We start from the raw sequence: 12,540 nt of genomic DNA, 5'->3' as shown, positions 1-12,540 counted from the left end.
GATCCCTGTCTGCCCTGGCTCCGCGCTGCTCTGCTCCGAGGTGGCTGGCATGTCCAGCCCCTAGGCAGAGGGGCCAGGCTGCTCTGCGTGGTGCACCCTGCCTGTGCACGCAGGCGCCACCTCCACAGCTCCCATTGGCTGCAGTACTCGGCCAATGGGAGCTGCAGAGCTAGCGCTGGGGGTGGGGGCAGTGCGCAGAGATTCCCTCAACACTCCCTGCCTTGGGGCCGCATTGGCGAGCTGGCGCTTGCAGCTCCAGGCCCGGAGTAGGGCGCCAAGGCTCAGGGACCGGTGTTCTGCCTGTGGCATGGAAACTTGCTGTGGGCTGGATGAAAAGAAGCAGCGGGCCACATCTGGCCCACGGCCTGCGGGGGCCCCCTTAGCCCAAGGCCATGGGCTGCAGCCCCTAAAGCCCCTGCATTAATCCGGCCCTAGGGAAGACGGCCTGCCGGTCTCCTCTTACAGCGGGGTCCAGGCCCCACGGTAGGACAGCAATGATGAGTCAAGCCTCTCTGAGTGCAAGGCCACCGCAGTTCATACCTGAAACCAGATGGTCCTACCATTGCCATCACGCAGCGACCTCATGCCAGGGACACAGTAACACTGCAGCCACTCCTCAAAGGCCGCGGTATCATCAGAGGGCTCCGGGCCATAACCCTTCCCCCCTGGTGGGACACAAAAATGAGCATCAGGGAAAACTCTCAAGTCCAAGGTTCTCCCTGCAACTCCAGAAGTGAGGGGCTGATCTGCTGTGGGCTTTGCTCTATGCTACAGTGACCCCTGCTGGGGGCTGCAGCAATGCTCAGCTCCAGCTTTCTGAACCCTTCCAGAGGCTCCCTCTCACATACCCCATGTGGGATAGCTTGGAGATGGATTTGCACCTCTCCAGCCTGCACACACGCAGCTTGAAAGCATTCAGCTCTCTGGAGCTTGGTGTTTTTAAGGGATTGCCTCTATTTCCACACCAGCTGGAGACATTGACTGTTCTGATAAACCAAGAGGTTGTCAATTTCTCTCGTATCCGGCCTCACTCCTCTGCATTTGCTTCCCCACCAATGTCTGCAGCTGTCTGGCTCGCTCACCACAGTCAGTGTGCAATGCAGTTAGCTCTGGTGGGGCGGAGGGGTCTGTCTGCTGAAATCCTTAGGGGAAGTCTGGGAAAAACCTACGGCAGGCTGAAGCAGAGGCAGACCCAAAAAGGATGCAAGAGAGGGAAAATAATGGATGGACCATGGGGCCTCTCCTTGCTTAGTCCCAGAGAGGAAGACAGGAACACATCCCAGCTGGGACAGGGAGTGAAGTCTGTCCCCTGCAATCAACAGTTGTGTAGGGAACACTGAGCAGAGTGACAGGACATGCACCTGTGCTCCGCTCTTCAGCGAACAGGGCCACCATGGGTCTCTCCTATTATAGACTTTACAGTCAGAAGGGACCCTCAGGATCATCTAGTCTGACCTCCTGCACATTGCAGGTCACAGAACCTCACCCACCCACTCCTGTAATAGGCCCCTAATCTCTGACTGAGTAACTGATGTCCTCAAATCATGCTTTAAAGACCTTAAATTACAGAGAATCCACCATTGACACTAGTTTAAACCTGCAAGTGAACCAGGCCCCACACTACAGAGGAAGGCAAAAAATCCCCAGGATCTTGGACAATCTGACCTGGGGGAAAATTCCTTCCTGACCCGGGGGAAAATTCCTTCCTGACCCCAAATATGGTGATCAATTAGACCCTGAGCATGTGGGCAAGACCTAGCAGGCAGACCTCTGGGAAAGAATTCTCTGTAGTAACGCAGAGCCCTCCCCATCAAGTGTCCCATCTCTGGCTGCTGGGGATTTTTGCTACTGGCTGATGACAACAGCTACCCATTGAAATCTGAACGATGGAAGTAGCTTTGTAGGGGCCACTTGCGCACCCCACAGGGCACGTCTGGTGTCACCCTGCCTCTCACGTAAAGGCCCAGCCTCCTCCCACTGGCATTAAACGCCCAGTCTGAGCGCTTTCATATGATGCCCTTGCTTCCTGCTACCCCTGCCCCAACCCACCCGAGTAGGGCTCTGCCCTACCCCTCCCCCGTTGCGGAGCGTCTGCCCAGCTGAAGGCAGCAGGGATCCAACCCCAACCCCAACATCTCATTGCAACTCCTCCTGCTGGTGTGGCTGAGTCACCTCCATCTCAGGCTCCATGGCCCATTGCAGGGCAGGAACCCGGGGCTGTGCTCCCTGAGCTATCTCCTTACCCATGTCAATGACCTCCATGGGCACTGCATGGCAGAGCTCCAGCAGGTCAGGATTCTCCCGCTTTAGCTTCACTTTCTTGCTCAAGGTCAGGTCCGGACTCTGCTGGGTTTGAGAGGAGGAGATTCAAACAGGGAGCCCAGACACAGCCCAAGCCAACCCTCTCCCATGCAACCCTTCCCCAGCCATCCAGCCCTTCCTCCTCCCAGCAAGGGTCGGCCCACCCTGCAATCCGAGGTGCAACTGAGCACTGCAGGCATACTTGAGCCAGCTTGCTAATAGCCACCAGCGTACACACCCAGGGTCCCAGGCAGGCTTGTATTCGGGTGCCTAACCTGGGCGCCAGAACCTCTCTGCTAGTTTTAGCGAGCCAGCTGAATCAAAGAGAGCTTGGGTATGTTGACCCGTGCTGCACTTACACTTCTGACTGCGGTGTAGACCCAACTCCAAGCCGCTTTGTAGCTGCTGGTCCCACGCAAAAACCAATGAGCCTAGTCCCCTCCCAGCTGTCCAGCCCTTCCTATAAGGCAACTCCTCCACAGCTGCCAAGCCATCCTGCTCCTCACCCCTCCCCCAGATTTCCCTTACCAGAGGCCTAAACCCGCCCTGACTGCTCCAAGTCAGCTTCCTCTCCCTCCACATGCTAAATGCTCCCTGTTTCCAGATGCCAGGCAAAATTCAGCCCTGGCATAAACAGGGCTAACTCCATAGCGAGGGCAGCTGCTTCAAAGTCTGAGTGGGAATCTGACCTGCCTCTGTACAGTACCCACTTGTATACATCAGTCACTTTACCACTCCACGCAGGGCTGAATTTAGCCTGGCAGCTTTGGAAGGCTAAAGATCCCTTATGGCTGGGACGCATCACTGACTGCACTGCAGGTGTTTGTAACTTAACTACAGAGACAGGCCGGGGGAGGGGAGGGGAGGGGAAGGGAGGGGAAGGGAGGAAGGCCGGTCAGACAAAAACACTATTTGGGGTTTTTTTAAAATAGCTACTTCCCCTCCAGAGGCCACACAGCACTAGACCAGAATAGTCAGATTTGGAGCCTAAACTATCGTGGTCCTCTTAGTTGTGGGTTCTTTTCACAGCAAACTAGGATCTTTGGCCCAGATCCCCAAAGGTATTTAGGCACCGAACTTCCCTTGAAATCAGTGGAAGTTTGGTGCCTAAATACCTTTGAGTATATTTGAGATTGGTCGGGGGAGGGAATGGTAAAGTGAGTGAAATATGCAAGAGGCTACTGTACAAGGCAGAGCGCAGTCCCCCTCAGCAAAGAATGGTGCATACACGACACAGGAGCCATAGATGTATATGCCATGACAGGCAGTCACGGTCCATCTGGCTCAAGATTTGCAAACAAGTTTTATATGCAGCACTTTTGCAGAGCAACTCCTAGGAGTTAAGGCAACGGAAGATAAGCAGACGTTTGCGTAGCATCTGTCCTCCCAAATGTGCTTTATAAACTAACCATACACATGCCGTATATCACACGAGGAAGCAAGTGATTCCTTCATGGAGGAGCCAAATGCAATCACTGAACTGTTAAAGCAAGTCTGAGTATGGGGAGGGAAGAAGTCCGTCTCCTTCTCAAGCTGCATGGCTAACTGAGGAGCCAGAATGCAGTCAGCAGAGCTGGGATTTGGCGAGGGTGTTGGTGCTAACCTCCCTGCTTGGGCAAGGTGCCAGAGGAGCTTTAACGACTACATGGGAGCAGGCCCCGTCTCACAGCTCTCCAGAAAACCACCCCTCCAAACCCCATGCAGGGGCATTGCCTGCTCCAGGCCTGACTCAGAGCCAACAACTAAATGGCCAGCACTACTGTCTGCACAGGTCACCCATCCAAGCCATGCACATAACGATCTGGCTGAGCAAGGGGGATCTGACAGACTCCAGGCCATGGCAGTGTGGCCGCACGTCATGGGGGGTAAAGCCTGAAGAATTAAACTGAGATTCCCCTGTGAGAAGGAATTTTGAGAGACACAGAACAGGCCCTGAAGTCAGAGTGTCTGGCCTCCTGATTCATGATGAGGATCCACCTCCAAGACAGCAGCCACTTCTAACAAGAACAAAGAACAACAGGACCCAAACCAGAAGTGGTGGAAGTTCTAAGGTTAAAGCTACAACTTGTAACTGGGGCTGCAGAGGGTCCAAGAGCCACTGACGCCATCACACCCCATGTGCTGCGATCCCCATGCGCTTCAGGGTGAGCACTGAACCCTGAGTTCTGTGTGATGAGCTGCAACTTTTCTGTGCACTTGTGTAAGCCTTCTTCATCCTCCTCACCTGTTTCCGATGCTGAAGGGCCTCTAGCACCGTCCGAGCCTTTTCAAAGGGAGGGATCTTTAACCTAGGAGAGTCCATCTGTTACGTGAGGACCCCAACACAAATGCCAGCCAGTGCAAATGGAGTCCCGGCCTAAGGAGGGAGACTGTTCTCAATGGTAGCAGATGTCAGAACGAGGAGTAATGGCCTCAAGTTGCAGTGGGGGAGGTTTAGATTGGATATTAGGAAAAACTTTTTCACTAAGAGGGTGGTGAAACACTGGAATGCGTTGCCTAGGGAGGTGGTGGAATCTCCTTCCTTGGAAGTTTTTAAGGTCAGGCTTGACAAAGCCCTGGCTGGGATGATTTAACTGGGAATTGGTCCTGCTTCGAGCAGGGGGTTGGACTAGATGACCTTCAGGGGTCCCTTCCAACCCTGATATTCTATGATTCTATGATTGCTGACGCAGTGGGTGAAAGCATTGGCTTTTCACCTCTGAAGAGCTGGATGCAATCTACGCAGTAAAACATTGGTGCATTCTGACTACGGCACGTGAGCATGCTGTAATTCAGCTCCCCAGGCAAGGTCCCGGACTGAAAGTGTCACTGCAGGCCAAATCTGAGATGCCCAGCACATATAGGGCACTCAGAAAAAAAATAAAGGTCAGGGCTGTGTTGGCAGCGAGCGTAGTGCAGGAACTGCAAAGTACTCAAAGCTGAGGTGCACTGGATGTGCTGTCTGTGGGTGCTTAGCACTGGAATGGATATGGGCTGGCTGCATTTCAGCAAGGGAAATGGAAATGGGTGGCCTATCAACAGTTTGGATCCTTACATGGTGCTGGTCTCATAGCTACAGTGATGGGAATAACAAGGTCTGATATCTACTTACTATGTAAAAGGGACCCTATACATGAGCACCTTATGCTTGCTAATGTATTCATCCTCACAACCCCTAAGGCAGTGCTAATATCTCCATTGTACAGATAGGGAAACTGAGGCAAAGAGCAGCTAAGGGCTTGTCTCCATAGGGAGTTCAGACCAGTTAACTGAAGCTGTGAAGTTAAGGCACATCAGTGAAAGTGCATCATAAACCCCCATTTGGAGAGGCTCATTCAGAAGTAAAATGGCTTTAGTTTGCTGTAGCTGAATCCTCCTTGGGGGTTTTATGCACTTGACCTCCCGTTCATTAACTTCACAGCTTTAGTTATTTCATCTGAACTTTCCTCAGTGTCCCTGAGTAAACAAGGCCTGGTTTGCTCCAATGTCACATAGGGAGCCTGGGGTGGAATAGGGAATTGGACCCACTTCTTCATTGGGCCGGCCTCCTCCTCTCTGCTCTGCACCCTGCTCACCTGTAGAGAATCTCAGCTCGGAGGTAGTTGCCAATCCCATTGAAAAACTTCTGATTTAACAGGGCTTCGCAGATGGGCTTGTTGAAAGCCTTGTCAGACAGGTTCCTCAGTACGTTCTCCCTGGAAGACAGCAGGGCCGGTCAGCTAGGGAGGAGGGGCTGGGGAAATGACCATTTCACTCAACCTGTGATGTGCTTCCAACACAGTAACCAACATGTGAGGTGGGGTTGTTCTCCAGTGGGGTTTTCTGCTGAAGAAGGGTCTGCCTCCCGACACAAGCAGGGAGAAGTGAAACTAAAAATGATGGAGGCTATGGTCTAGCGGGCACAAGTGAAACCTTGGGGGATGGTTCTTATAGCAAGACTGTAAATATAGATGTGAACAGTCTGTGTAGGAGAGAGGAGGGGGCAGCATTAGACATCAAGAGGCATTACAATAAGACAGGTAATGATAAAGGTAGAGGAGAAACCCTTTGGGTAAAGGTACAGGGATGACCCACTGTTTCCTTAGCAGGAGCAGCACATGGACTTGCAGTTCCAGTGCTGTAAGCTACTTGAATTCAGCCCCATACAGAACGGGTTCCCGGAATGCAGCAGTTATAAAGGTATTCGATTGTAGGGAAGCAAATTAAGAAATTGAGTGTGATAAGAGGAAGCATTAAAGACCCATCACAGTGTGAAGAAGGCTGGAGGAACAGTAAGACACATCGCCATTAAAGCATCAAAGGCAGTCTAAGAGTCCGCTGAAACAGACGAATACAAAGAACAAGAAGGAGCCTTTGAAGAGTGGCTTTATGAAGGGCTGCTCTAAGATCTGCACATAGAAGAGCAAAGAAATAAGGGAACACCAACACGTAGAGTCAGGTGAGGCTTGCAGTGAAGAGACAAGGGTACAAGGAATGCTGCCAAAGGGAAATAAACATAAGTGGCCACACAGAAATGCACTGAAGAGGGAGTAGCTCATTCATCAAAGAGGAGAGGGATGAAACTAACAATGACTCAATATCTGAGATACTGGAATCCTTTTATGCAATCTGCCTTTGACAAGGTGCTCAGAGAATTAACCAACAAACTCACCAAGTCTCTGATGACTGAATGGGATACAATTAGGGAAAGGAAGATTTAAGAATATGAGGGGTGAAAAGATTGGAAGGGAAGCAGTGGAAACCCCAATGCTCAGCAAATTAAAAACTAACCCTGAAAATCCACTAATGAACGTACCACATGGTACGTGGGCGGGCAGGCACGCGTGTGTGCACCAGAGAACCCAATGACCCCTTTCAATCTCCAACCTCTGTCAGTCTGTGATACGCCCTTCAGCTACGAATTCTACCTGTGAAATACAAAGTGGGCACTTTGGCCCACAGCCTCTAAGGTATTTAGGCTCTTCCAATAGAAGTTAGGACCCTCATTATCTTTGGGGACCTGGTCCTTTGTCCACCAAGCTACAAAGCCCCTCCTTGCCTGCCATGGGATTTTGCGGGTGTTAAAGTAGCTACAGCAGGGTTCTCACTCTCTTGCACTATTTCACAACTGTAACAGACACATTAAGAGTGAAACATTAACTTGGACAAAATAATACAAGAGCTCAACCAAAGCCCTCCGGAAATCTGTCGTAGTCAGTTAACAGGTCCTAACCCAGGGGATCTCCAGCTTTTTCCAGCCTCCCATTTTGCAGACATCTCCTCATGGACCTACCTCATTCTCAACCATTCAGCCTCCCCCTGCTTGGTTCTCAACATGCTGAATTGCGTGGCTAGCAAGGTGGTCTGCATAGCCCTGGAGAGCCATTGCTGTGAGCGTTAAATAGCTCAGCTGTGCTCTTCCTTCTTGCAACACTTAAGAATTATTTTTGTGCTGTTCACTTGTTATATAAAAAAAAGCCACACAGTAGGATGTTTAAACCAAGCCTGTTCCCTTATTCATAGTGAGATCTCAGGGAATACAAAGCACCAGACAAACCAGTCTTCAATCCAAGACAAAGTTTCCATAAACGTGAGCTAGAAGTATCCCTGTAATGGCGAAAGACCCCATATTCTATCACCAGGCGCCACACAGAATTCACTGTTAGAACATTGTGTTTATCATTCAGCCCGTGTCCCTGCCCATTCAGCACACACTCCTGGTCAGTTTCTCAAGCAGAGATGAAAGGTCATGGTGGATCTCACCTGAATTTCTCATACTCCAGCATTACACATGGCCCTCGGTCCAGCTGCCACGTCCCGTGCACTTCCCACCGCCCGAAGCGCCTGAAATCCACGAAGCAGAGGGCTCGGCGCGGGCTCTCCTTGGTGTAAAACCGCAGGTGGGCATGTTTGGGCAGCTCGGCCCCGGAGGTGAGCTTGAAGCTGCCTGACATTCCAAAGCGGAAGACAAGATCCATGGGCTGCTGGGGACCGTTCTGGCTCTGCCCCTCCTTGCCCCTCTCTCTGCCAGGGAGCGTATTCTTCTCCTCTTTGAGTGGCATCAGGGTCAGCTTGATCTCTTTGCCCCGCGAGGTGGCAGAGATCAGGTACGCGTCGCTCTCAAACAGCACCTCTGGGTTCTTGCTCACTTCAGACTTCTCCACCTTCCCCGAGAAGATGAGCCCTGCACATACCGTGTTGATGTAGCAGCTGGCCAGGTGAAGCTCTGGTCCCTCTGGCATCTTAGACACCTAAGGCAAGACTCAAGCATAAGGCAGAGCAGCTACTGTAGCACATGCATCTTACTAATCAGGGCAGGCAGCTCTCTCAGTCCCTGGCTTTGCTGGGCCCTCCTGGCCGGTGAATATGGACCCAACAGTAGGTGTGCAGGGGACAATTGCAAGGCTGAGGCAGTGGACAAAGATACCATGGAGAATGGGTATTAGGGATGGGGCCACTTGGCCATGGGCTGAGCCACTAACTCATTCCATGAGGAGCCAGTGCACAGCCAGGAGATAGGCACCACCAAGCTGGCTGGGACCAGAAACAGAGATGGGCCCTGGGTCCCTGTGAGCCAGGAAGCTCCCCACAGGAACCCCAGCACAGGGCCAGCTTCCCCCCCCCCCCGCAGCCAGTGCCCCCCCCAGCACAGGGCCAGCTTCCCCCTCCCGCAGCCAGTGCCCCCCCCAGCACAGGGCCAGCTTCCCCCCCCCCGCAGCCAGTGCCCCCCCCAGCACAGGGCCAGCTTCCCCCTCCCGCAGCCAGTGCCCCCCCCAGCACAGGGCCAGCTTCCCCCTCCCGCAGCCAGTGCCCCCCCCAGCACAGGGCCAGCTTCCCCCTCCCGCAGCCAGTGCCCCCCCCCAGCACAGGGCCAGCTTCCCCCTCCCGCAGCCAGTGCCCCCCCCCAGCACAGGGCCAGCTTCCCCCTCCCGCAGCCAGTGTCCCCCCCCAGCACAGGGCCAGCTTCCCCCTCCCGCAGCCAGTGCCCCCCCTCAGCACAGGGCCAGCTTCCCCCCCCCCGCAGCCATTGCCCCCCCCCAGCACAGGGCCAGCTTCCCCCCCCCCCCCCGCAGCCAGTGCCCCCCCCCCAGCACAGGGCCAGCTTCCCCCCCCGCAGCCAGTGCCCCCCCCCAGCACAGGGCCAGCTTCCCCCCCCGCAGCCAGTGCCCCCCCCCCAGCACAGGGCCAGCTTCCCCCCCCCGCAGCCAGTGCCCCCCCCCCAGCACAGGGCCAGCTTCCCCCCCCCGCAGCCAGTGCCCCCCCCCCAGCACAGGGCCAGCTTCCCCCCCCCGCAGCCAGTGCCCCCCCCAGCACAGGGACAGCTTCCCCCCCCCGCAGCCAGTGCCCCCCCCAGCACAGGGACAGCTTCCCCCTCCCGCAGCCAGTGCCCCCCCCAGCACAGGGCCAGCTTCCCCCCCCGCAGCCAGTGCCCCCCCCAGCACAGGGCCAGCTTCCCCCTCCCGCAGCCAGTGCCCCCCCCCAGCACAGGGCCAGCTTCCCCCTCCCGCAGCCAGTGCCCCCCCCAGCACAGGGCCAGCTTCCCCCTCCCGTAGCCAGTGCCCCCCCCAGCACAGGGCCAGCTTCCCCCCCCGCAGCCAGTGCCCCCCCCCAGCACAGGGCCAGCTTCCCCCCCCCGCAGCCAGTGCCCCCCCCAGCACAGGGCCAGCTTCCCCCCCCCGCAGCCAGTGCCCCCCCCAGCACAGGGCCAGCTTCCCCCCCCCCGCAGCCAGTCCCCCCCCCAGCACAGGGCCAGCTTCCCCCTCCCGCAGCCAGTGCCCCCCCCAGCACAGGGCCAGCTTCCCCCCCCCCGCAGCCAGTGCCCCCCCCAGCACAGGGCCAGCTTCCCCCTCCCGCAGCCAGTGCCCCCCCCAGCACAGGGCCAGCTTCCCCCCCCCCGGAGCCAGTGCCCCCCCCCAGCACAGGGCCAGCTTCCCCCTCCCGCAGCCAGTGCCCCCCCCAGCACAGGGCCAGCTTCCCCCTCCCGCAGCCAGTGCCCCCCTCCAGCACAGGGACAGCTTCCCCCTCCCGCAGCCAGTGCCCCCCCCCAGCACAGGGACAGCTTCCCCCTCCCGCAGCCAGTGCCCCCCCCAGCACAGGGACAGCTTCCCCCCCGCAGCCAGTGCCCCCCCCCCAGCACAGGGACAGCTTCCCCCCCCCGCAGCCAGTGCCCCCCCCCAGCACAGGGCCAGCTTCCCCCTCCCGCAGCCAGTGTCCCCCCCAGCACAGGGACAGCTTCCCCCCCCGCAGCCTGTCCCCCCCCAGCACAGGGCCAGCTTCCCCCCCCCGCAGCCAGTACCCCCCCCAGCACAGGGCCAGCTTCCCCCCCCCGCAGCCAGTGCCCCCCCCAGCACAGGGCCAGCTTCCCCCCCCCCGCAGCCAGTGCCCCCCCCCAGCACAGGGACAGCTTCCCCTCCCGCAGCCAGTGCCCCCCCCAGCACAGAGACAGCTTCCCCCTCCCGCAGCCAGTGCCCCCCCCAGCACAGGGACAGCTTCCCCCCCCCCCGCAGCCAGTGCCCCCCCCCAGCACAGGGCCGGCTCCCTGCTCCAGCCAGCTCCCACCCCGCCCGGGTTTGCAGGGGGCCTGGAGGCAGTTACACAACCAGGCACCGCAGCAGCCCGGCTCCGCAGTCCCCGCCCACAGCCCCAGCACGGGGCCGGCTCCCCCCTTCCCCTCAGCCTGCTCCCCCCCGGCCCGGCTCCCCAAAGCCTGTCCCAGCACAGAACCGGCCGGGGCACCTGAGCTCCCGCTCGCACTGTTCGTCGGCAACCAGAGGGTTAAACAGCCCCCCCCACACACACCCCTGCTGGGAGGGGCGGGGCAACGCGGGGCACGATGGGAGTAGTAGTTGCAAAGGGGAGCTCCCGCCTACAGGGTGGGGAGCGGTGGTCCCCAGGCCCGCGTGGCTGCCGGGGAGGGGCTCGGGGGCACGGGCGGGGAATGGAATTCTCCTCCTCCGCCCTGTGCCTTGTAGTCTATGGCTGGCTGGCTGGCTGGGGAAAAGCACCGCACAGGCCCCCACCCCCAACCATCTACTGCACAGCCCCCCTGCACCCCACTGTCCTGTGGCCCCCCCAGAGCAGCTACCGCATGGGCACCCCTGCATCCCACCGTCCTGCACCCACCCAGAGCAGCTACCACACGGACACCCCTGCATCCCACCACCATCCTGCCCCCAGCCAGAGCAGCTACCGCCTCAGCAGCACTGCTGCCAACTTCCCCGTGCACTGTGCGGATGGGTCGCCTCCCTGCCCCACAGTTAGATTTACCAGAGCCAGCCTACAGAGCAGAGTTATTCATAACCTACTTGCTGGGCACAAGGTCACAACATGCCCCAACTTCTCTCATACAGATGATTCCTCTCTCTCCCCATCCCAGCACCATTTAATCTTGCCTCCAGCGTAAGCTTCAGAGACCGACAGAATGAAGCACACTGATGTGTGGTAGCTGTAACAACTTTTACCCTATGTTCTACCCCCCAAGCTACTCTTATCCATGTATAACACTAAGGTAAATCTTACCAAGCTATTTCCCACAATATCTTACAACAGTTAGTTATCTGTTGTGTGACCTAGGCAGTGTGGCTGAGGTGACAGACCTCTGGACTAGGACTCATAACTAGTTTCCAGTCCCAGCTCCTCTGCTGGCTGACCTTGGGCAAGTCACTCCCCCCCCTCCCACTGCCTCAGTTTCTCCACCTGTAAATTGGGGATAATGATACTGACCACCTTTTTAAAGTGTGTTGAGATTTACTTCTGAAAGTGTGATAGAAGAGTTAATAATAATACCTAACAAGCTATTGTTTGTACCATTTTAATTGTATTGCCTTTCAATTCAATGGACCACGGCCTTGTTCTTAAAAATACAGGGCTGCCCTGGTCTTTTGCTGTTCAGCAGCAATTTACCAAATTATTTCAAAGTTAAAATGGTTACCCACTTCACTGCCTTCGGGCTATGTTGACTTTGCTCTAAAGGAGCAACTGCATGATCCCCAAGCTGTGAAGTTCCTGTAAATCAGAACCCTGAGCTGTAGCCAGGAAAGGGGGTTAGCACAATAGGGCACCAGTGGCAGGGGCCAATGTAAACGGAGCACAATTTAAATGAAGTTACCAAAACCCAACTGGTCCCTCGATGGCTGTGTTACCAGAGCTGTGCCTGGGGCAACGGCTGGACTAGCCAGGGTTGCTACAAGACAAGGCTGGGGTGAGTGAATAGTTTATGGACTTTGCCTACGCTGGCTCTGGTTTCTACAAAGGTCAGGACTGAAGGAACAGGGAGGGTGT

General features: G+C 56.5%; 1 protein-coding gene across 2 annotated transcripts in view; it reads right to left on the bottom strand.

The window, feature by feature from the left end:
• NEIL1 (nei like DNA glycosylase 1) overlaps positions 1-12,540 on the bottom strand; it is a 28,413-nt gene that overhangs the window by 13,867 nt on the left and 2,006 nt on the right. The window contains exons 1-6 of one of the 2 annotated variants that reach the window (XM_077829281.1): positions 10,996-11,026; positions 8,023-8,510; positions 5,856-5,975; positions 4,526-4,589; positions 2,244-2,346; positions 541-665 (exon numbers count right to left, since the gene is read on the bottom strand). In XM_077829281.1, coding sequence (XP_077685407.1) covers positions 541-665; positions 2,244-2,346; positions 4,526-4,589; positions 5,856-5,975; positions 8,023-8,501 — 891 coding nt within the window. In that variant the 5' untranslated portion in view covers positions 8,502-8,510; positions 10,996-11,026. Of the gene's footprint in view, positions 1-540; positions 666-2,243; positions 2,347-4,525; positions 4,590-5,855; positions 5,976-8,022; positions 8,511-10,995; positions 11,027-12,540 lie in introns of those variants that run through there. The other variant, XM_077829282.1, reaches the window with a different exon arrangement.

This window comes from Eretmochelys imbricata, chromosome 10 (genome assembly GCF_965152235.1).
Source record: "Eretmochelys imbricata isolate rEreImb1 chromosome 10, rEreImb1.hap1, whole genome shotgun sequence".
NCBI lineage: Eukaryota > Metazoa > Chordata > Testudines > Cheloniidae > Eretmochelys > Eretmochelys imbricata.
This window is presented reverse-complemented; position numbering and strand designations above follow the sequence as displayed.